This window comes from Candoia aspera, chromosome 1, assembly GCF_035149785.1.
Source record: "Candoia aspera isolate rCanAsp1 chromosome 1, rCanAsp1.hap2, whole genome shotgun sequence".
Classification (NCBI taxonomy): domain Eukaryota; kingdom Metazoa; phylum Chordata; class Lepidosauria; order Squamata; family Boidae; genus Candoia; species Candoia aspera.
Genome location: NC_086153.1, coordinates 320,241,128 through 320,263,315, shown reverse-complemented (window position 1 = coordinate 320,263,315; position 22,188 = coordinate 320,241,128). Strand labels below are relative to the sequence as shown.

General features: G+C 40.5%; 1 protein-coding gene across 1 annotated transcript in view; it reads right to left on the bottom strand.

Moving 5' to 3' along the window:
* Positions 1-13,612: 13,612 nt before the first annotated feature.
* The window catches only part of C1H14orf39 (chromosome 1 C14orf39 homolog), a 35,153-nt gene continuing 26,577 nt past the window's right edge, over positions 13,613-22,188 (bottom strand). The window contains exons 16-17 of the mRNA XM_063289058.1: positions 14,368-14,425; positions 13,613-14,085 (exon numbers count right to left, since the gene is read on the bottom strand). Coding sequence (XP_063145128.1) covers positions 13,895-14,085; positions 14,368-14,425 — 249 coding nt within the window. The 3' untranslated portion in view covers positions 13,613-13,894. The remainder of the gene's footprint in view (positions 14,086-14,367; positions 14,426-22,188) is intronic.

Below are 22,188 nucleotides of genomic sequence, written 5' to 3'. Positions count from 1 at the left end.
GCAGTGCCATTGCTGAGAATTCATGGTGTTTTGAGAGAAGATACATTTGAAAACTAGAGTTAAGATCTAAAACAGGCTTAATAAAACAAGAATAAATAACTCAAGTGAGAATATGAAATCCTGCCCCTGTTAAGATAACTCCACCCACTTTGCATGTCAGCCAATTCTGACCCTCCCTAATATTGAGTGTGGTTCTCCTGCCACCCAAATGCTTTCCTCCATGAGTGAAACAGTTGAAATTGACTACATTTCAAGAAAAAGAGTGACCATATTAGTTTTGGGGAGGGGGGTGCTTTCTCTAAAAATATGCAATTCTTTGATCATGCTCAAATACTGGCTTTCCTTTATCAGGAACATAATGAAACCATCAAGAAGTTTAATTCAATTAGAGTTATTTTTCCTCTGGCTAATGACAATGACACATTTATTGTGTAATGGGCTAATTAGTTGATGCTTCTTGTCCTTTGGCATCTTATTAAATCTACGTTTTTTCCATCTTATCAAAAACACAATTAGGTAATTGGGAACTGGAAAGGGTATATCCTTTGAATCCAGGAAATGGCTAAACTGAATCAATGAGAAACTTTCTTTTTTGTGAAATATATTATTGTAAGTCTCCTGGCTGATAAACATTTGAGGAACAATAACATCCACATAATGACAGGGCTCACACACTGTACCATGTCATTGGGTGGTTTGCTTGGTTTTACTTTGTTGTTTATACCCAGGTATTGTGATTTGAAACCACTGTTTATGGTTTAATACATCCTATGACCCAAACAAATATGTGGTAGCCAAGAATAGCTATGTTATTTTGTACTCTTGATACACCAGTGATGAAGGATTACATCTCTAAGAGCATTCCAGAAGTTGGCAAAGATCGCACTTGTACTCTACAATCTTTTGCTATATTTTAATTGCTGCTTTTAACATTTAAAATATTTTGCTTTGATTGCTTTATTTCTGTGGCTGTTTTATATTTTCTATCTGTATTTTAGTGCAATTTCTTAGCATTTATTGTGAGCCACCAAAAAGAGGTACACTAGAAATATTTTAAATAAAGTCCTTACGCTGTTCTGCACAACTGGCAACAGAATTCAACATGTTATTCCTGTTCACAAGGAATGTGATGCCTCAGCCCAGCCTTTATATTCTGCAAAATAATTAGTTCTTGTTGGTATGTTGGTATGTAAACTCTGAGGAGGTACATTCAGATGGCCAGATAAGTCTTGATTGATTCCAGAAAGGTGTTTAAATTTAAGGAAATGAGTGGGAAACATGTGCCATTGTACTTCAAAGTACTCCTCTCTCACCTCACAATATATTTTCCAGCCAGTTGGGGCAGCAGTCAAAGAGCTGATTGGCATGACCAACCTTTCCTGCATGAGTGCAAGCCACTGACCATTTCTCAAAGGCAGGAATGCACTATATGGTTCTCTACCTGTTCCTAGCCCATCAGAAGGCAAACTTCGACGATCTTTTTTACATCAAAAGTAGGGTTTTCTGACTTGTGATGGCTCAAGTGTTGCCCAGTGCAGCTGCTTGACTTTATTTCATTGTAGGCAAATATCTCCACTCCAATTGGTTACTGTATGCTATCAAAGGAATGCCCCCTCCTTCCACTTCGTGGTTGCTCCCCCTGTGGCCATTTTTTTTAGTAAATCACCAGTGGAAAGAGTTTTCCCACTTTCTTCTTCCAGTCTATGTGATAGAAAAAGATGATAAAACGCCAGGCTAGGAGGGGTAAAGAAGAAAGGAAATCCAGAAATCAGCAGCTTTCATAAATGCATTCTGAACAGAACATCAGGCCATCACTATGGCCAAAGCAGAGGAAGCGACTGAAATCCAGAAAGGGATTTTTTTAAACAGTCATTTTCTGCACAGGAGTCCAGCAGCTTAAGTCTGCAGTATGGAAAGCTTCCAAAGTGAGGACAGCATAATCACCATCCTAACTACCTTATATTGAGATTTACTAATGAGGAAATGATTTCTGGAAATCACCTTTTGCCTTAACAAAAGTTCTGAATAAGGTATGTCTCAATACACACACACACACGTTTTTGCTCAACCTTCTGCAGTTATACCTGCTTCTCTTTCCCCTTCTTCTTCCCAAAGTTTCCCTTTTTCCCTTTTGCTTTTCTTCTTACACTATTGGTCTAATCTGAACACAGTGGTAGGTACTGGCTTGCACTCCTTCTTAATACTCTCAAACAATGTACCTTAGAATATGCACAATCTAAAATCTTTTTAGTCTCAAATCCCGCACTGCAAAAGTGTAGTATGGAAACTTCTGAACATAAAAATGAAATCTTTCCTGTTCGTTTCCTTCCTCCTCTGAAATACATAAATATCTATGGTCTTGTTTTCCAGTTTTCCTTTGTAAGCTCTCTATCCCTTCTGTTGTTCAGTCCCATGGCTTGAGTATTATGATTCTGCTATGCTGTGGTAACTAAACATTTGAAATTGAGAGCTTCTTCCAGTCCTTTGTTTAGCAACATAAACCCCCTTGCTTCTGTCAGTTTCTTTGTCTTTCTACTTTCTGGTTCTAACTAGCGTAGGAGTTGTTAGTCCAGAATTTACTATGCTAATTAGCTTTTCTATTCTTTATAAAAGTCACACGTTGAATAGCATTGTACAGCCAGTAATAAAACTCTAATTTGTTTCCAGTGTTGTGTAATGACTGTGTTACTCAATCTACCATTAAGTTCAATTCTTACATGATTTTAGTAGAATTCTCTTTAATGGAAAGTAGCACACAGAACAGTGAAAAAGTTGCGAATGAAAGTTCCCACATTTTCCCCAAGTTAAACAACCCAATGAGTACAAGCCCCCTCCCCCTCTTCGTGCCAGTCAGCTCCGCTCCACGCAGATGTCTCCAACAGCTTGGTAGCCTGATCTTGGATACCAGAGATAGTCTAAAAAAGATGTTTTCACACTCCTGGCATGTTCCCCCTCCCAACTCTACTGACCCACAAGTATCAACACATGTTAAGTCCATTCAGGCACGCGAGTCCAATCAGATGTCCTGGGAATGTTTGATCGGGGAGCACAACAAGTTGATCTGTATTCCTTTACTAAAATCCCCCTGACTAAAGTGTAAAGCACAATTTCCATGAGCAATATGAATCTAGTTTTCAACTTAGGATACAAATCTATATTTTCATCTGCCAATCAGTTATACATATTCATCTGCATGTCACAAGTTTTATTGTACTTGATTGAGATGTAGTAACATCAGGTACCATACCTTAAGATTCAAATAAACTGAAATAGTACAGAGAAGGGCAACAAGGATGATCAGGTGACTAAAAATTAAATCCCATGAAGGTAGAGTGAAGGATCTGAGCACTTTTAGCTTTGAGAAGACTGAGGTGGAATATGATCCTTAAGATTGTCACACAGAATGAAGTTAAGACCCTCTTCTTCCAGAGTGAGAATATGAAATAATGAATTTAAGGAAGATTCTGATTTAGAAAAATCTTTCTACTCTAATAATAATTGCAGGTCAACAGTGGAACCAATTACCCATCATGAGCTTTTCTTCACTGGCAGTGCCAAATGGAAGATAAACAGCCATGTACCAGGGATATTTTAATTGCACTCGTGTCTTGTGCAGAAGGTTGGGATTGATTGCCTAACTGGCCCCTTCCAACTCTAGAATTCTATTACTATTTCCTCACTAGACACTTATATCATCTAGAGTCATCCAACCATTGTTGTGCCAGTTCAGTAGCAATAAGGATAGGGTTTATATTGCCTCAGTGATCACTGGGTGACCTTCCTCACTGCCTAGTTAAAGTGCTACTCATCCTGAGATTTGGAGAAAACTACCAGCATGAAATCTGTTGCCACCATTTCTGATCCCTATCCTGCTTCTATTGCTTTTGTTCTGATTTATTTATTTATATTTGTTTATATTTCAAATTTCTGTCACCACCCATCTCCCCCAAAGGGGGACTCTGGGCAGTTTACAACAAAATAAACAAATTAAAACCATAAAACATAAAAATTACAATACAAACCATCATTATAAATAGATAAATATAAGATCCTTGTGGCGAAAAGCTCTCATTCATTGGGGAGGGCACTACGGTGCCAGCCACCCCCAGGAAGAGCTACTGCCCTTCCCATCCCAGGCGAGGCGGCAGAACCAGGTTTTCAAATTCTTCTGGAAGTCCAGGAGTGAAGGTGCCTTCTTCACCTCTGGGGGTAGAATGTTCCAAAGGGCAAGCGCCACTGCAGAGAAGGCTCGCCTCCTGGACCCCACTAGATGGAATTCCCTTGCCAACGGGGTTTGTAGCATGCCCTCTCTGCATGACCAGGTGGGACGGGACGATGTCATGGGGATGAGACAGTCCCTCAGGTACCCTGGTCCCATGCCTTGTAGGGCTTTAAAGGTGATAACCAACACCTTGAATTGGACCTGGAAGCAAACCAGCACCCAGGGCAGCTCGCACAGGAGTGGTGTCACATGTGCCAATCTTGAGGCACGAATAACTACCTACGTGGCTGCATTCTGGACCAGTTGAAGCTTCCAGATACTCTTCAAGGGTAGCCCCATGTAGAGCACGTTGCTATAGTCTGTATGGGAGATACCAGGGCATCAGTGACTGTTCAGAGGCATCTCACTCCAGGAAAGGGTGTAGCTGGCACACAACATAAAGTTGCGCAAAGGCCCTTCTGGCCATGACTGCCACCTGCTTTTCGAGCAGGAGTCGTGAGTCCAGGAGGACCCCCAGGTTCCGCACCGGGTCTGAATGGGGCAGTGCAACCCCATCCAGAACTAAAGATGACAACTTCCTGGATGTAGAGGAGCCATCAACCCATAGCCACTCCGTCTTATCAGGGTTCAGCTGAAGCCTGTTGTTCCCCATCCAGGCCCCCACAGCCCCCAGGCACTGAGACAGGGCAGCCACCGCATCACTTACCTCACCTGGGATGGAGATATATAATTGAATATCATCAGCATACTGATGATAACTCATTCCATGGTGACGGATGATCTCACCCAGTGGCTTCATGTAGATGTTAAATAGAAGAGGAGAGAGAACCAAACCCTGCAGAACCCCGCACAAGAGGGGTCGAGGGTCATATTTCTCCTCTCCTATCACCACCAATTGGGACCGGCCCTGGAGGAAGGAGGTGAACCAGCGTAAGACTATGCCACCCACCCCCAACTCCCTGAGCTGACCCAAAAGGATACCATGGTCAATGGTATTGAAAGCCACTGAGAGGTCAAGAAGAGCCAGGATGGGTGCACTCCCTCCATCCTGCTCCCACCAGAGATCATCCATAAGCACAACCAAAGCAGTCTCTGTCCTGTATCCTGGCCTGAAACCTGACTGGAAGTGGTCTAGATAATCCGTTTCATCCAGAATCCTCTGGAGTTGTAACACCACCACTTTCTCAACCACCTTCCCCAAAAAGGGAAGGTGGGAGACAGGACAAAAATTGTCCGACACAGTAGGGTCCAGGGATGGTTTCTTGAGGAGGGAGTGTACCAGTGCTTCCTTGAAGGCAGCCAGAAACACCCCCTCTCTCAAGGATGTATTAACCGTTGCCTGGACCCAACCACATGTCACCTCCTGGGCTGCTTTTACCAGCCAGGAAGGGCATGGGTCTTGGTGACATATGGTGGTATTCACAGTCCGGAGGATCCTGTACACTTCCTTGGGCCCAACAAGATCAAACCGATCCCAGATAACATGGTAAGTATGCTCCCTCAGCATCTCCTCAGACTGTGCCTCACTCTTAGAGTCCAACTTGGAATGGATCTGAGTGATTTTATCCTGCAAATGCCCAGAAAACTCCTCCGCATGTCCCTGTAGGTGGGTAACTGAATCCACCTTACCCAAAAGGGAATGAGTGATTTTAAACAGGGCCGCCAGGCAGCATTCTGCAGACGCAATAAGAGCGGAGAAATTATGTGCCGTTGTGATTTATATGTGCAACACATAATTAGAAAGACAATATATTTATTTGGCTTTCCTGTCAGCTGGCAGGAAAAACATTTTCCAGTCAAGAAAATGCAACAGGAATGTGGAAACTCGGCTGCAGGACTCTATCATCTCTAGGCTACTCTTCCTCCCACCTTCTATTGTAATCCATGTTGAATAAATTGAAACAAAAAGCAAAAATAGGTCCCAGTCATAAAAGGAGCTGAATCACAAGTAGTAATTATTTAGGTTCCCAACACCTCCCACTTCCTTGCCTTTCTTTATATAGTCAGCAAATGCTGACTTCCAAATTCCTCTGTGTTCTTTTCAGGAGGCAATGGGAGAAAAGGGGAAGATTGGTCCCTTCATTCCAGTATTATGCTATTCCACACAATTTCATTACCTTCCACATGCCATGATGTCCAGCTCTTTAGGTATACAAGATGTGGAGGCATGATAGAATCAAAAGCAGCTGTAGTGTCTCTTGGAACTGAAAGTATGAATGCCAGGAAAAGTTGGAGTTGGGAGTCCATCCAAATCTCTGCTTGTCCCTCCTCTTTTCTTGAGGGCGGGGTATTATAACCAGATCAAGAGGGCAATTCTTGTGCTCTCATCCTGATGCTTGCATGTCTATCCCAAGGTCAAAGGTTCAATGTACAGTGAAATACAAGGAATTGGTGGGGCCAGAAAGCACTGGAGAAATAAGCATTCATTGCAATTTGTTATGGTGGGCTAACTCTGTTTAATGTAAGAGAGGATTCTCGTACAGATAATATGACTAGTAACGATTATGTAAACAAAACCCTAGCACAGATTATTCAGTCATTTCAGAGATTGGCATTCTCCCTGTGACACCAGAAAGCCAGAATCTATTCTTTGACCTGCCCATACACAGCATTTTCATCTAAAAGCAAAGTTACTTGCTGGAATTCTCATATGTAACTGCAAATGTATTTCTAATAAATCTTATTAGCTCAAACTCAGAAAGTAAGAATGCTTCCTGCAGTCTAGAGATCTTGCTCGAACAAATAAACGCTGAAAGAAACAGTTCTTGAGGAACAATCCAATAATTTTAGTAGTCAGAAAAGCTAAGGGAATTGATTCTACAAAAATCCCAAGTCTGGAACTTTCTGAATACACTCTACAAATATGAAATCTTCAAATACAAATAAAAAATGATAAAGTTTCTATGGGTGTTATGGGGTTTCATGCATTCCACAAGAGACCTATCACTACATTATAGCCACCATCACAAAATCTGAAAAATGACTGTTATGATAGGAATGGCTGCCACAAAATACCCATTTCATGGAAAACAAAATAGTAAGGATAAAAAACCAGAATCTTGCTCAGGAATATTTCAAGTGTTGATCCATATTCTGTTGCTAAAATCAAATTAGTGAGGATAAAAGATGAAAATACAGCTCAGAGTAAAAATCAGAAATTTGATCCAAGTCCCAAATTATAAAACTAATCCTCTGAGACTACATTAAGATGATCTCCCCTAAATTAATTTTCCTGTATCCTTTGAAAATACAAAAAAATGTATCCATTCCTTACCACAAACACAGAAAAAAAAACAAATCTTGTTTTTTTCATGATTTCTACTATTTTGAACCTCCCCAATAACCTTCCCCTCAAACTATCTTAATAACCAATGGCAGGGTCTTCTTTCTGTTAGACGAAGGATGTTAGAGCCAAGTGCCAGCCTACAAAATCAACTTCATTTCCTAAGACTGACACTACTCTTTGCAGCATATTATAACCAACTGATTTTTTAAAAAATAATTTTAATGAAGTTTTATTAAGTAAGGAAAAGATGGGAAGGGCTAGAAGTAGTTACAAACTTCCCGGTACCTGCATACACAAGAACAAGACATAAGACATAAGGTTAGTTGGCTTGGTCTAATTTGTGAGATCCAACTGCAATATCTTTTCAAGGGAATGGGGCGCCTCTCTGCTCAGCGTTTGGTGGGTTTTGGTGAGCAGTGTGCTTATGGGGCAGAGGGACAGCAGCACAGCTTCCTTCCCCCAATGGTCCCTGGCTATGCCAATCCAGAAGTGCCAGTGACTAAGCAGGAGGTTGGGCACCTCCTTCCGCTGCCTTCTACCTGAAGAACCGAGAGGGAGGGTGATCTCCCCATCCCCACCCCACAGGAAGTAATCTTTGACTGCATTGATCCAACTACCACCACCTCCCATTACTTGATTGCACTGCCCCTTATCTGCTCATGAACTGATTGTTGTCTATATTATATAACAGCACTGCCCCAAGAATTTAATTAATTAATTTACTGCTCCAATCATAACTGACTCTATAAGTCTTAAAAATTCTTCTTCAGAAATTAAGCTCTTTTGTAAAAGGCAAAGGATATTTGAGGAAGTAAGAATGATATGAACAATATGAAATTACCTTTCCAAAGATGAATGGTTGGAAATACTTAAAAAAGAGCATCAACTTCACATTAAATCAACAAAAATAATAGCAGTATTATGCCAAAAGCAATTTCCTGGCAAAATGTTAATGTAAGAACACAGAGTGATATGTCTGGAAGCAAAACTGCTCTCTGTAGACAACCTGGGTGTGAGTCAGAGAACATTAGACTGAATGCTATTCACCAGGAACAGAGACTTGATAACATGTGACTTGTGTCAACTCTGGAGATGTCAAGAGATATACCCTAAAAGAAGCCAAGATGGGGGGGGAGTTTCTAAATGAGCCATTCAGCCTTGAAGGCAAGCAGCTGGCAACATCTCAATTTCTGAAAAAAATAGGAAATCCAGGTGTGCCCTCTGAAGTTCCATCATTATTGACTGATATCAAAAGGGGAGAGAGTATGAATGCACATCAGCACACTCTATAGACGGTCTCTGTAAGATTATGACTATGTCCCCATCACTATCCATGAGGCCTAACTGTATCAGTTATTTGCTGATGATCAGTGCAAGTATGTGGGTGGATGGATGGATTAATGAGCTGAAAGAATATGGATTTTGTGTGCAAAATAATACCTGTGATGAGTGTGGGAAAGCAATTAAACCAACTGCACAGCCAGCTTTTGGATTTCTAGGTGTCTCTGCATAAATCATTTGGGACTTACAGATTTTAGAGACCATATTCTACTGTGATAGTTATGTTCAGGCAATTTAATCTATTTGACATCATAATAAACAGTAAGTTGCATAGAGTTATGCTATTACATATTATGTCATGTTCACTGTTTCAATGTGCACTGTACATCATAACGTTTCACATGCCATGGCGCTGACGCGCATTTCTGTTTGGGAGGGAGCTGCTGTGAAACCTTGTGCCAAGCTCTGTATCTATGTTCATTTCAATGGAATGTGTTTGGGTTATGTGCTCTGCTCAAGGACTTTTCCCATGGACCATCAGAAGCCGTTAGGAGCACCTGGGATTGTGATCTTGGGAAGATTCTACGGGGGGAGGGATCTCATTTGTACTGAGGGTTTTTAGTTTGCATTTGGTGCGCTTTTTCCATTCTCAGCTTTCTTTGTGATCCTGCATACTATTCTTTAATAAATCAGATATCTTTGTGATCCTGCTCATGAGTCTGATGGTGTTTTAGAATAGGCAATCCTTACAATTATGGAACAAATGTCTTGAACCATGTTTGTTGTTTACCTTTCACTGCCAAGAACTTTAGGTGGTTCTCATGCTGATTAAAATTTGGTAGAACCACTAGAGACACCAGGCCATTGTTACTGGCATTATCAGTTGCTGGATTTCAGCCAGATACCAAAAGATCAGGGAGAACCACAACTGCGTAATAGAATGCATTTTTTGCTAGTAGAAAAAAGTGACAAGAAATAATTTTAATCTTATTATATATTTTGAAATAAACAGGTTTTATTAATAGTTTTATTAATATTATTAATTTATTAATATTAATGGTTTATTAATAACTGCTATGAATTGGTTGCCCCCAGTTCTCCTAAAAAATTGAAGTTGTAATTTAAATTTTCATTAATGGAGTTTGGGCATTTGTGCTAGCCCTTTAAATGGACTACATTATAAACACATCTAGGTAGCTTTCATAGCAACCGTATGGAAGGGAGTTGTTATTGCCTTCGTCCATGATGATTTCTTGATTTCTTAATCTAGTTTACAGCCTTTTTATTCCCTGGGTGTCTTCCATTCAAGTTCTAACCAACCTTGATGCTGCTTAGCTTCCCAGTCCAGATAAGGTCACACTGGTGCTGCCACCTATCTACTGTAGCCTCAAAAGTTTGGTTTATATATACTTAGCTCTACCAAGTGAAGCAAATATTTGTAGCTCAGGGTTGAACTGTGGAGTCCTTGGTGCTCTCTGAGCCTTGTTGTTTTCTTGCAGATGTTTTCTTGCAACTAAAACTCTTCAAAACATATTACACTAGCCAAAAGACCCAACAGCCCAAGAAGAAAAAACAGGAGTTATTTACAACATACAATGCAAAGACTGTAACAGCCACTATGTAGGACAGACAGGTAGAAGACTAGCAGAGCGCATCCACGAACACCAACTAGCAGTCAGAAGACACGATGAGAACTCCTTAATCTCACAACACATGGACAGACTCAACCATAGTTTCAGCTGGGAAACTGTGAGCATCCTAAACCAAGCCAAATCCAAAAATGCCAGAGAATTCCTGGAAGCCTGGCACTCAGACCAAGCAGCCATCAACAGACACATAGAGGTAAACAACATTTACATACCATTCAAAAGAGACCACAGAAAAGCCAAAAGACCAGTACACTCCCTTGCCAGCAATCAACACCCAGATATGCAAAAATCAACACTAGAATTAACACCAGATGAACCATCAAACAGCACAATACACCCGAATCAAGGAACTATTAACTCAGGCAATTAACCAAGCAGCAAACAGCCCAATCAAAGAACTCCCAAGGAGAGAACAACACCCCTACCAACACAAGCAGGGCAAGCCACAGTATATAAACTGAGAGCAAGGCCCACTCCCTCTTTGCACTGAAGATGTTGCCTAGTCTGGCAGTGAAACGTCTGCAAGAAAACGACAAGGCTCAGAGAGCACTCCATACTTAGCTCTGTCACACATTGAATATCTGGAAATATGACAGTGGAAATTCCTGAGAAAGCTTTTTTTCCTTAGGGATGTGAAAAATATTTTGACCTAGAAATGGCCATTTTTCTGTGGCTTGTGATAGGGATTTTTTTTTCAAACTGGTGGCTGATGTAGAAGTGGAATGTTGAGAGGAAAGAAGAAATTATAAGGACAGGACTAAGTGAAGAGGACTGATAGCAGCTGCTTAAGTACCAAATCTGCCTGACAAGCCTTTTTTTAAAAAAAATCTTCACTATGGGGAACTTAAGTTAGCATAGATAGATGATTTGCTTGTGCCTTTTGCTACACTTTGCAGGCTGGCCATGGAAGCACATTGCTAATGCTGTTGAACTTGTAATCCTGTAAAGATTACTGTTACAATATTGGTTAGCTTATTAAGATTTGGTTGCAAATGCACCTTGCATGCTATTATGTCCAGTTGATGCTTATCTTCCAGCAACGTTTTAAAATGCAAAACTTGTGGATGATTTCTTGAGCTTTGCGTGTACCTGATTTTGTGAAGCAAGTACACTGTCAGAAAAATTGGTCAAGGAGATTTTTTTTAAAAGTCAAATCATTACGAAAACATAATAGGAATGAAAGTATGATTTGTGTCTGTCTCTTTGGTTTTGATTTGCAGGCCAGGCTTATTTGTCTTTAGACAAATGCCTTCGGATAAATGATTAGGAACTGATGCCTGTGCTCCAAATTGGGAGCACAGGCATCAGTTCCTAATCACAATGACACCAAAATGCCAAAATGTCATAATTTGCAGGCACCACTCATTTTCATACCACCCATTTTGACTAGCATTGTAAAGTTACATTCCAGTGCATAAGGGGCAGAGTTTGCATTGTAATATTCCAATACATATTTTGTGACTCTCCCCTCAACACCTATGATTGGAAGATATGTTAATTAAAGGAAATATTAAAGAGATATGTTGATTTCTTTGTCCCATAATCTGTTAGTTAATTGGATCATTTTTTGTTGTCTTGAAAATATACCAGTACATAGAAGTAGTTTTAATGTCTTTTCTCTCCAGATATGAAGAGATGTGTAATTTTGAACTTCCGGTGAGGACATGGCAAAGTGAAGACATTCCTGAAGAAGTGGGGATGACATTAAGGCTAAAAACACCAGCCAGAAGTGGGATCCAGGTCGATCCAGGTCTGTGAAATCTCTCCAGACAAAGGAGAGATTGTGAGATTGCCCACATGTACTCCAGACAGCAGCTCCTTATGAGTAGGTGGCAGGAACCAAAGGTTTTGCAATCTATTTGTGAGTTGAGCAGCTGGAAGTTGGGGATTCCACCAAGGCTCATAGGTGTAATGTAGCCTGTAAGAACACATGGTCTGGCTGGTTCTCATTTCTTAATCACCTTGGAATTAATTTTTTATTGCTTTTTAAAGAACCTCCAGAATGGCAAGTTTCATGGTATTCACTGGGTGAACTTCCTTCAATCCTTAAAGGATTGAAAGAAGTTTTAAGTATGAGTTTAAGGATTTAAAAAAAAAATTTTTTTTTTGTAATTAACAGCAAAAGGGAGGTTAGAGTGTTGATTTTAGAAAGTTATAAATGGAATAAGGCTCCATATGGATTTAATAACATTCTGAAATTAAGTATAAGAATCCTTCCCATGGGAAACTACCTATGTTTTTGTATTTGGAAGAAAAACAATAAGATGGGACTTTGAAGGTTGGACGCTAGAGGGCACCAGAAGGAAATAAAGATTATAATTAAAGGGGAAGAATACTTAACTAAACTTGATCCGATAATGCAAAATGGAGCAAAAATCTTTTATGGATGCATTGAGAGATATTTGTGAACAATGGACTAAAGATTTCTGCCATTATTGATATCTAAATGATGCTAAAGAAGAGGAACAAGTCTTACTGGACAAAACAATTATGTTTTATCTCTGGTAACTTTTATTGGATTTTCATTGATTAGATTTGAATGATAAGGTTTGGGGGATTTGTTTAATGATGGAAAATGAGATATAAACATAAAAGGAAGGAATTCAAGTGGGTTTATTAAATCAAGTTTATAATGCTTAGGTTGTTATTTCTGGTAACCCTCAATGGATTTTTGCTGATTAGGATGGATGATGAGGTTTTAAAGATTTGTTTATAGAGAATGATGTGAGGTATGGGATGAAGAGATTATTGTATTTCAAGACATGATAATTTGTTAAAGTTGTTTATACTTGCTGGGATGAAGGGGGAAGTTACTTCTTTTCTTTCTTTCTCGTTCTCTTTTTTTTTCTTTGCACTTTTTCTCTTTTTACCTTTACTTTTTTATATTTTGTATTAGTTTTATCTGTACAATGTAACTTTTAATAAAATTATTATAAAAAAGAAATATGAAGTTTTAATCTGGTGATATAAAATTTATTTCAATCTAAGTTGTTTTATACTATAACGTTTTAGAAGAATCCATGTTTTAAGATATTGATACCAATATTTTGTTTATATGTAAAATATATAACAACGTAACAATATAATCTTATATATAACAATAAAAAGGAAGCACTCTTGCTATTATTAACTATAAAGGCTTTACTAAAGCTGCTTTTATATTTCTGGTGTCATTGCAGAAACCAACAGTTCATTCCTTTGACAACATCAGCAAACCTGTTGAAGGGGCTAATGTGCAAATTCAGGTTTAGAAGCTTATACTGTATGCCCCCACAATAAAACGTAATATACATTTAAATAAATAATGATGCCTTTAACCTTTTAACATACAGCCATTTAAAAATTGAAAAAGAATCAGATGAAAACATCTCACCATGGATAAAAATATTTATATTCTCTTCTTTCATTCTTTTTTCTTGTTTTATGTAGAATATTAAAACCCAGTTAATGATAAATTTAGAAAAGTGAAAATGACTTTCTGTTTTCTGAGGCAGATTGAAAACCTTTTAGAGAGGATTGCTCAGATGATCCAAAAGCAAAGGGAAAATTAAAGTCATCTTTCCCATCTGGAAAAACCTGAGCAGAAGAGGATGTTGGAAATGCAAATACAAATGAGTCTTCATTGTCCATTTTCCCAAAGAAATCTCCTTGAACAGAATAATACTCTGAATTAACATTTGATACAGTATATATCAGCATATGAACATTAATTATAATTATTAAAATAAACAAAAACAAAAGAGAACACCATTGTCAATAATAACTTTGGGTCTGAAATTCTCCAGAACACATTATAAATAAACAAGGAGCTTTTTAAAATATTTTTGTTAAAAGGGTAAAGTCATAGGTTGGCTATCAATATATATATTTTCAGTAATCTATGAATTAACAAAACCTAGTCACAACATATTTATACTATGAAAACTTACCAATATCTTTGTGGGGGGAAGTTGGATTTATATTTCCAGCAGAGCAGCTTTCACCTAACTGAAAGACAAAGTAAATTCATCAGAAAATGGCACAATAGGATAAGGAACGAGATAAGAACACAATCAGTGCTAAACTGGTCACTGGCACACTCAATATTACCAAGGAGGAACTCATTAGCTTTATTCATGGTGGTGGTAGGAGTTGCCATTTGGGGGGAGGGGTCACAGCATCGCAGAGTTAGAGAACCTCTGTAACAGACATTATCCTTTTTAAATGTGTTTAATATCTCTGACAAATTAAAGACCCTCAGCACAGCTTGTGGAAGCAAATCCATAGTTAATTATGTACTGTGTGAAAAAAGTGTTTCCTTTTATCTGACCTGAATTATTCAGCTTAATTAGATGACCTCATACTTTAATTTCTTTCTAACCATGTTCTATGCACCAGGAATAATTCTGTACACGTCTATTGTGCCCTTTGTTTTTTCATCTTTTTTCTAAACAATTGATTGCTTGATTGCTTGTGTGCCATCCAGTTGCTGTTGACTCTTGGTGACCACATAGTTTTTCTCCATGACAGTCTGTCCCTAACCTGGTCTTTCAGGTCTTCCAACATTGCACTTGGGTGGATGCTATTCAGATGTTTTAGGAATTTCTTGACTTCTTCTTCACCAGAACTCCAGATCATAAAAGTGTCATCCACATATCAGAGCCAGGTGGATGGCTTTAATGGTTCAGTATCCAGTGCCCTTTGTTTGAATTTCTTCATGTAGAAATTGGCTCTGTCTAGGCTCAATTGGCTCCCCATGCAACTCCCCCAGTTTGCTCATAAAATTCATTGTTATATTGGATGTAGCTGGTTGTGAGGCAGTGATGGAAGAGGTTGGTGATGTCTTCAGGAAAGACTTTCTTAATATATAGCAACGTCTCCTTGACTGGCACTTTGTTGAAGAGTGAGACCACATCAAAATTAATCAATCTATACCAGTATTTGAGTTTTTGAGCTTCTCAATGAACTGCACATTGGATTAACACTAATGCACTTTCATGATCTGGAGTCATGGTGAAGAACTCCACCCTAATATTCAATTTATGATGGAAGAGCAGAAGGATAGCAAACTTTCATTCTTGGACATTCTGGTCATTTGGAAAGGAAATCAATAATTAGGATACACAGTATACTGAAAGCCAACATATATGGATCACTATCTACATAAAAGTTCCAACCATTACCCCCACCAGAACAGAAACATACTCAAAACTCTTAGTGACAATGCCACATGCATCTTTGAGACCAAAAGATTATCAGATGAGTTGAGATATCTTGATAATGCTCTACAAGCTAATGTGAGATCAGGCAGGCTATGCAATCTAACAACAATAAAGACACATCAAAGACAAACCACTTCCAATAGGAAACACTACCTGAAACAACTTAAAAGCCAACAAAGAAAATTCAAAATGTAATTTGATCTCCCAAGAATGGCAGAAATCCACTCGTATCATCAGAGGTCTACCACTTCGCCTGCAGTTGTGGACAGGCATATATTGGAACCACAAAACACAGTACTTATACTCAGTTAAAAGAACGTGAGAGTCATTGCTACCTAGGATAACCTGAAAAATCAGCAGTAGTGGAACAAGCTCTGCTTCATATTGAACGTAAGATGAATTTGATGACACATAAGTACTGGCAGCCATGTCAAACTACCATGTGAATAGAGAGGCCATTGAGATCCATAAACATTCCAACAACTTCAGCAGAAAGGAAGGGAGTCTGAAATTCAGTAATGCATGGCTCCCAGCTTTATGCAACATCAAGATTAAATAGCCCTTATCTAATCAAAAAGAATCTGCAGCAGCCTCACCAGAAAGAATACCTAGCAGCTTCCTGACTCAAAGACAGACCAGTCAGGATCCAGTACTCTTGGAATTTCTTCAAAATGGACCATTTGGATGAGGAACCAATCAGGAACCAGCTTTCTTGGACTCCTGTGACATGGATCAATCCAAGATCAGCTTGCCAGGTTCAAATACAAGAGCCCAGTCAGCGCCGCAACAGGGGGGGACAAGCGGGGCATGTTCCCCGGGCGCTGTACTAGGGGGGGTGCCACAATGAGCACTGGGGGGGCACCAAAGTGGGTGCAGAATCCATGTTTGCCCTGGGTGACACAGACCCTAGTTGAGGCCCTGAGCCCAGTCAGCCCATTTCAGTTGCCTGTGAGCTGTCGAAAGGTATACCACAAACCAGCTCACTCTGCCTCTTGAGATGCCAGCCACAGCTACTGGCAAAACATCAGAAATCTAGACCACAGCCATTCAGCCTGAAAGCTCATCACTTCTTCAACTGGATCTTTAGATCTCTTCCCATTTTCGTCCCATGTGCAGCTTCTGTTATAACAAGATTGGAATGCAACAAAGCATCACTTGATTATAGGCTACTATCTCCAGTGTTTTTAGTTTCAGAATAAAGCATCTGCTTTTCAATTATGTCTAAATATGCAGTAAGTGTAGCTATTTCCTCTTAGAATTAAGCAAGAAGCATTAATTACATTTGACCTGCAATCTTTCAGGCTGGCAGAACATTGTCTTCCTTGATCTGCCTTCTGAACATGATCCCATAATGGATTAACTTTCCCCCTCTGGATAGGGTCCCATGATGTGCTGATCTGCAAATGTTGTGATCTTTGGGCCATTCTAGAATACTTCTGTCTCCCCCTGATGTGTTCTGGAACAGTTGTATCATCATCAGCCAAAGCTGCCTAAATCATCATTGTTCACCAGCCATCATCTCTTTCCCACAGTACTCCAGGCCTAGCCAACTATTCCTGCCAGCACATCAGTCTCTTTTCACTTCTTTGCCCTGCTGGGAAAGTTTCTGTGATGTAATTCTTGCAGAGTGCTGGAAAGCATTTGGCCCAGAGAGATCAGAAAAATCACACACAAGGCATTTCTATAAAAATAAATTTATTTACAGAAAGCACAAAAACATATTTACAGGCTTGTGCATTCACACACACTCAGACAGCAGCTGCTTACTCAGCTGCAAGGCTAAAAGAAACTAAACAAAAGTCCTGCAAGCTGCCTTCCTCTCAGGCAATGCAACTATTAACACCTAAACTGAGGACAATTAAATTCAACCTCTTCACCTGGCCAGAATGATGTGTTACCATAGTAACCTTAATTTCTGTAGCAGGAAACAATATACCAATAGTAATGGTTTATCTGCTTAATTCAACATTTACTATTTCCAGGCCAGTTTCCCAGCCTGCACTTATCAGAGTATAACAAGAGTGTACGCCTGCTGATTATGTTAACAAGAATGCAGGCAGTGTTTCTACTTTCTCCATTCTGTCAAAATGACTACCTGTTTAAATGTCATAGTGGGTAAAAAATAATGAATATAAATGTTCTGAATGGTTAAATTCCTCACTAAAATTACACTTTTATTAAATTATGTACGCAATGATTTTTCTTCTTTTAAAAAAAAATAAAGTAAAATTTTGATTCCTGGCTTGCTTTTCTTTTCACTCAATATTATATACCACCTCAATGCAATTGGATTCTAAATTTATTGTAAACTGCCCCAAGTCCCCCATTGGGGGAGATGGGCAGTGATATAAATAAAATAAATAAATAGTTTCCAATACATATAATAAATACATTATTATTATCATTATCATTATCATTTATATGCCACCTGACTCCCAGTGACTCTTGGCGGTTATAATATATGTGTTCACTTGGAATGGTGAAATTGGCAACTGGAAGTGTGGAGTGTTTGTGAGGAGCTTGGCACTGTGATTTTACCCAAGGAGGAGAGGAAATTTTGTGTGTGCCCCAGGAGATTTGGTCATGTCCCTGTCTGCTTGTAGATGGGATGTGGTCTGGGTGAGTGTTGGCAGAGATGGCGATAAGAGTAGAAGCTCCTGTCTAAGGACATAAGCAAGTCCAGTAGAACACCAATAGAGAGGTGCCTGAGCCAAGGCACAGAGAGCAAAAAGCCTGGTAGATGCACATAGACCATGATCCAACTTTGCTCTTGCCACTCCAGTTCCCTCCTGCACTTCAGGTCACCATTCCACAGTGCTCCTTGTTGGAAGGCACAAAGCACCTTAGTAAACAGGGATCCTAGTGGGGTCAGTTACCCATTTTGGACTTGGTCTGTGTTGATTGGGGAGTGGGGAATGCAGAATGCCTGTCAGGATGGAGATGTAAGTAGTTAGATGGAGATGTTAGTGAGGCTACCCACAGTAGCAGAGGACCCCTCTGGCTGCTGGGTGCCTTGAGGCAGGAGCCACTGAGGTTTGTACTCAGGTCTGCTGTGAAGAGTGAGTATGGTTGCTGGAGCAGAGAGTAAGGAATTTGGTGGAGAAGGGGTGAATGTAGGTGTTTGAGATCCTTGGCTTGGAAGGGGGATTAAGAGTAGAATGGAACTGGGGGGAGAGGAGAGGGCAGGAAGTAACATTGAAATACAGGTGGTCCTCAGTTAATGACCACTTGTTCAGCGACTGTTCAAACTTGTGACAGTGCTGAATGAATGGTACTTATGACTGGTACTTGGGATTCTGGCTGTTGCAGTGTTCCTGCAGTCACCTGATCATGATCTGGGTGCTCAGTGCCCAGATAATGATCACAACATTGCAGTGTCCTGCTGTCACATGGTTGCCACTTGTGACCTTCTTTGCTGGCTTCCCACAAGCAAAGTCAATGGGGAAGCTGGCAGGAGGTCACAAATGGTGACCATCTGACATCCTTGCTTAACAACCCATGGTGATTCACTTAATAACGGCAACCAGGAGTGCCAGAATTGCTGTCGCTATGCGGCATGGTCACATGATCTCACGTTTTATGACCGTGTCACTTAGCAATGGCACTTCTGGTTCTAATTGCTGTTGTGAACAAAGGACTACCTGTAGTGATGGGCAGAGGAAGGTATCGCAGGAATCTGAGGATGAGGCTGCACACAGGGATGGTGGGGGAGTGTCCTGTTCAAACTAAGCACCAGACTGGTTCTCAAACAGTATTTTTTATTAATAACTATTTACAGTAAGTCCTTGATATGCAAGACTGGGTTAACAAGCCCAACTGGCCAACTGGATCCAACTGGAACACAAAGGCTGGAGCCAACAGTTCTTGAACTGGAACAGTACTGGAATGATGCTGACACTGAATCTCTGACTCACTGGACCTGAAACAGACTACAAACAACAGGCAGGGACAAGCTGGAGGCTTGGAGCAGAACTCAAACTCAGAGCTAGGCTAGATTCTGCTGGGGGTTCTGGACGAGGCTGGTTACCCTGAACTGAAGACTTGAAGACAAGGCTTTAAACTGGAACAGGGATGGACTCAGCTGAAAACCCCAGACTGGACTGGAACCTCTGGACTGGAAACTTGGAGCAAGACTTAGAACTTGGATCTAGGCTGGACTAGGCTGGAAGCCCTGGACTAGGATGGATTCTCTGGACTGGAGATCTGGAGCAAGGCTTGGAACTTGAAACTAGGCTGGACTCAGCTGGAAGCCCCGAACTAGGCTGGATTCTCTGGACCAGCGATCTGGAACAAGACTTGGAACTTGGAACTAGGCTGGACATGTTGAGGTTTTTCCTACTAATAGATTAAGACTGCTATTGTATCAAAGCATTTTGGCCAGGTGAAGGGGTTGTATTTGATTGTCTCCTCTCACGTGCTTCATGCAAAATAGCCTGGGGGGAGGACCTGCCCGGACTTGTTCTTCACTTCTTTTTCTCTCTGCTGGAAATGTAGCTCAGCAAGGCTTGCTCCAAAAAGGGAGCTAGGTCCTTTAAATGTTTTGCTTTTGTTTTTGTTTTCTGTAAATAAATTATTTTTATAGAAATGCTTGGTGTGTGACTTTTTTGACCTCTCCTGGGCTAAAGGCTTTCCCAGCATCTGCAACAGGTTATGTGCCCAGTAAACAACGCAGTAAAACCCAGAGAGAAAAGAGAGGTCAGCTCCACACCTCATGCACAATTTAAAGGCAGGTAGCAAAGACCTGTGAAGATTTTCTTTGGAGCCACCTGGAGATTTTCCAGCAACTGCCGGTCTGCAGGACAAAGAAGCTAGCTGAGGTGACTTGCAAAAGAAGGAAGAAGCCATGGCTGCCTCCCAGCCCTCAGCGATGCCTCTGGAGCACCTATCAGAGACCAACTATTTGAATTGGGCCCTGAAGATGGAAATGTATCTTCGCAGAGAGGATCTTTGGCTGCCAATTGGTGAGCAAACCCCCCAAAATCCCAGTGCTGAATGGCTGAGACAGGATGAGCGGGCTAGAGCCACCATTATCTTGGGAGTTGAGGACAATCAGCTAGTCCACGTGCGAGGCATGCAGTCTGCAAAGCAACTTTGGGACGCTTTGAGAGACTTATATGTAAAGGCAACAGCAGGGAGTAAAGTTACTCTGACGAAAAAGCTGTACAGAGCCTACCTTGCAGAAGGAGATAGCCTTCCTGAGCACCTGCATTTTATTCAGCAGCTGTTTGTTGAGTTGCAGGAGAGAGGAATGGAATTTACACCTCTCACAAAATCCTATATCCTCCTGTCCTCACTGAATGCAACGTGGGACACGCTGATTTGTACCCTGGAGGCTATGCCTGAAGCAGACCTCGCCCCATCGTATGTTACACAGCGCTTACTTGCTGAATGGGAGAAGAGAGAGGAAAGATCCCCCCCCATCTCTTCTGGAAAGCTGCAAGACCAGAAAATGAGGGAAAAGAAGGGAAAGGAACCTGAGGCCACAGCACTAGCAAGCCAGCGATGCTTCACTTGTGGTTCAGCTGGACATTTGCAAAGAGACTGTGCCATGAGACCCAAGAGTAGAAAGAAAAAGCAGAAGAACACAAGGGCAACACAGAAGAAGGCTCTTCAGACAACCCAAATTGCACAGGTTGCTGAGAAGGGTAATTCTGATGTATGGGTGTTAGATTCTGGGGCCAGTTGTCATTTATGTAATTGTAAAAGCTCTTTTGTGTCACTGTCTAAAACTGAAAGACAAAGTGTATCTTTGGCTGATGGGTCTGTGACCAAAATTATGGGACAAGGTGACTTGTATTTATCCTGCTTAGGAGAAACTGTAAAAGGTGTGTTGTATGTGCCAAATTTACAATCAAACCTTTTATCTGTGGCACAATTGGCTGCAACAGGGTATATCATAACATTTAAGAAAAATGGTTGTGAGATACGTAAAAATGGGAAATTGTGTGCTACTGGTATGTTAAAAGACTCCTTGTACATTGTGCAAAATGCAAGGAAGCCAAGCTGCAAGGCTGCAGTTGGCAACACACCATATCATGACCAATGTGTACACCTGATGCACAGGAGACTTGGTCATGCTAATATCAAGTATATAGCACAAATGCCACAGCTGTGTGCTGACCTAAAGATAAAACCCTGTGATAAATACTTAGATTGTGTAGTTTGCAAAGAATGCAAAACACTAAAAGCTCCTGTGAGTAAGCACAGTGACAGAGTTACAACTAGACTTTTGGAAATTGTACACTCTGATATTATTGGTCCTTTTGCTCCAAGTCTTGGACAAGCAAGGTATGCAATGACCATCATTGATGATTTCTCAAGATACACATTTATCTACATCTTAAAACATAAAGATGAGGCATTTGAGAAATTTAAAAGTTTTGTGACATGGGCAAATGGAAAATTCCCTAGGCCTGTATCTGCACTCCAATGTGATAGAGGAGGAGAATACCTTTCTCACAAATTCAGAAGGTTCCTAGTGGAAAAAGGGATAGAACAAATTCTTTCTAACCCGTACACCCCTCAGCAAAATGGTGTTGCTGAAAGAAA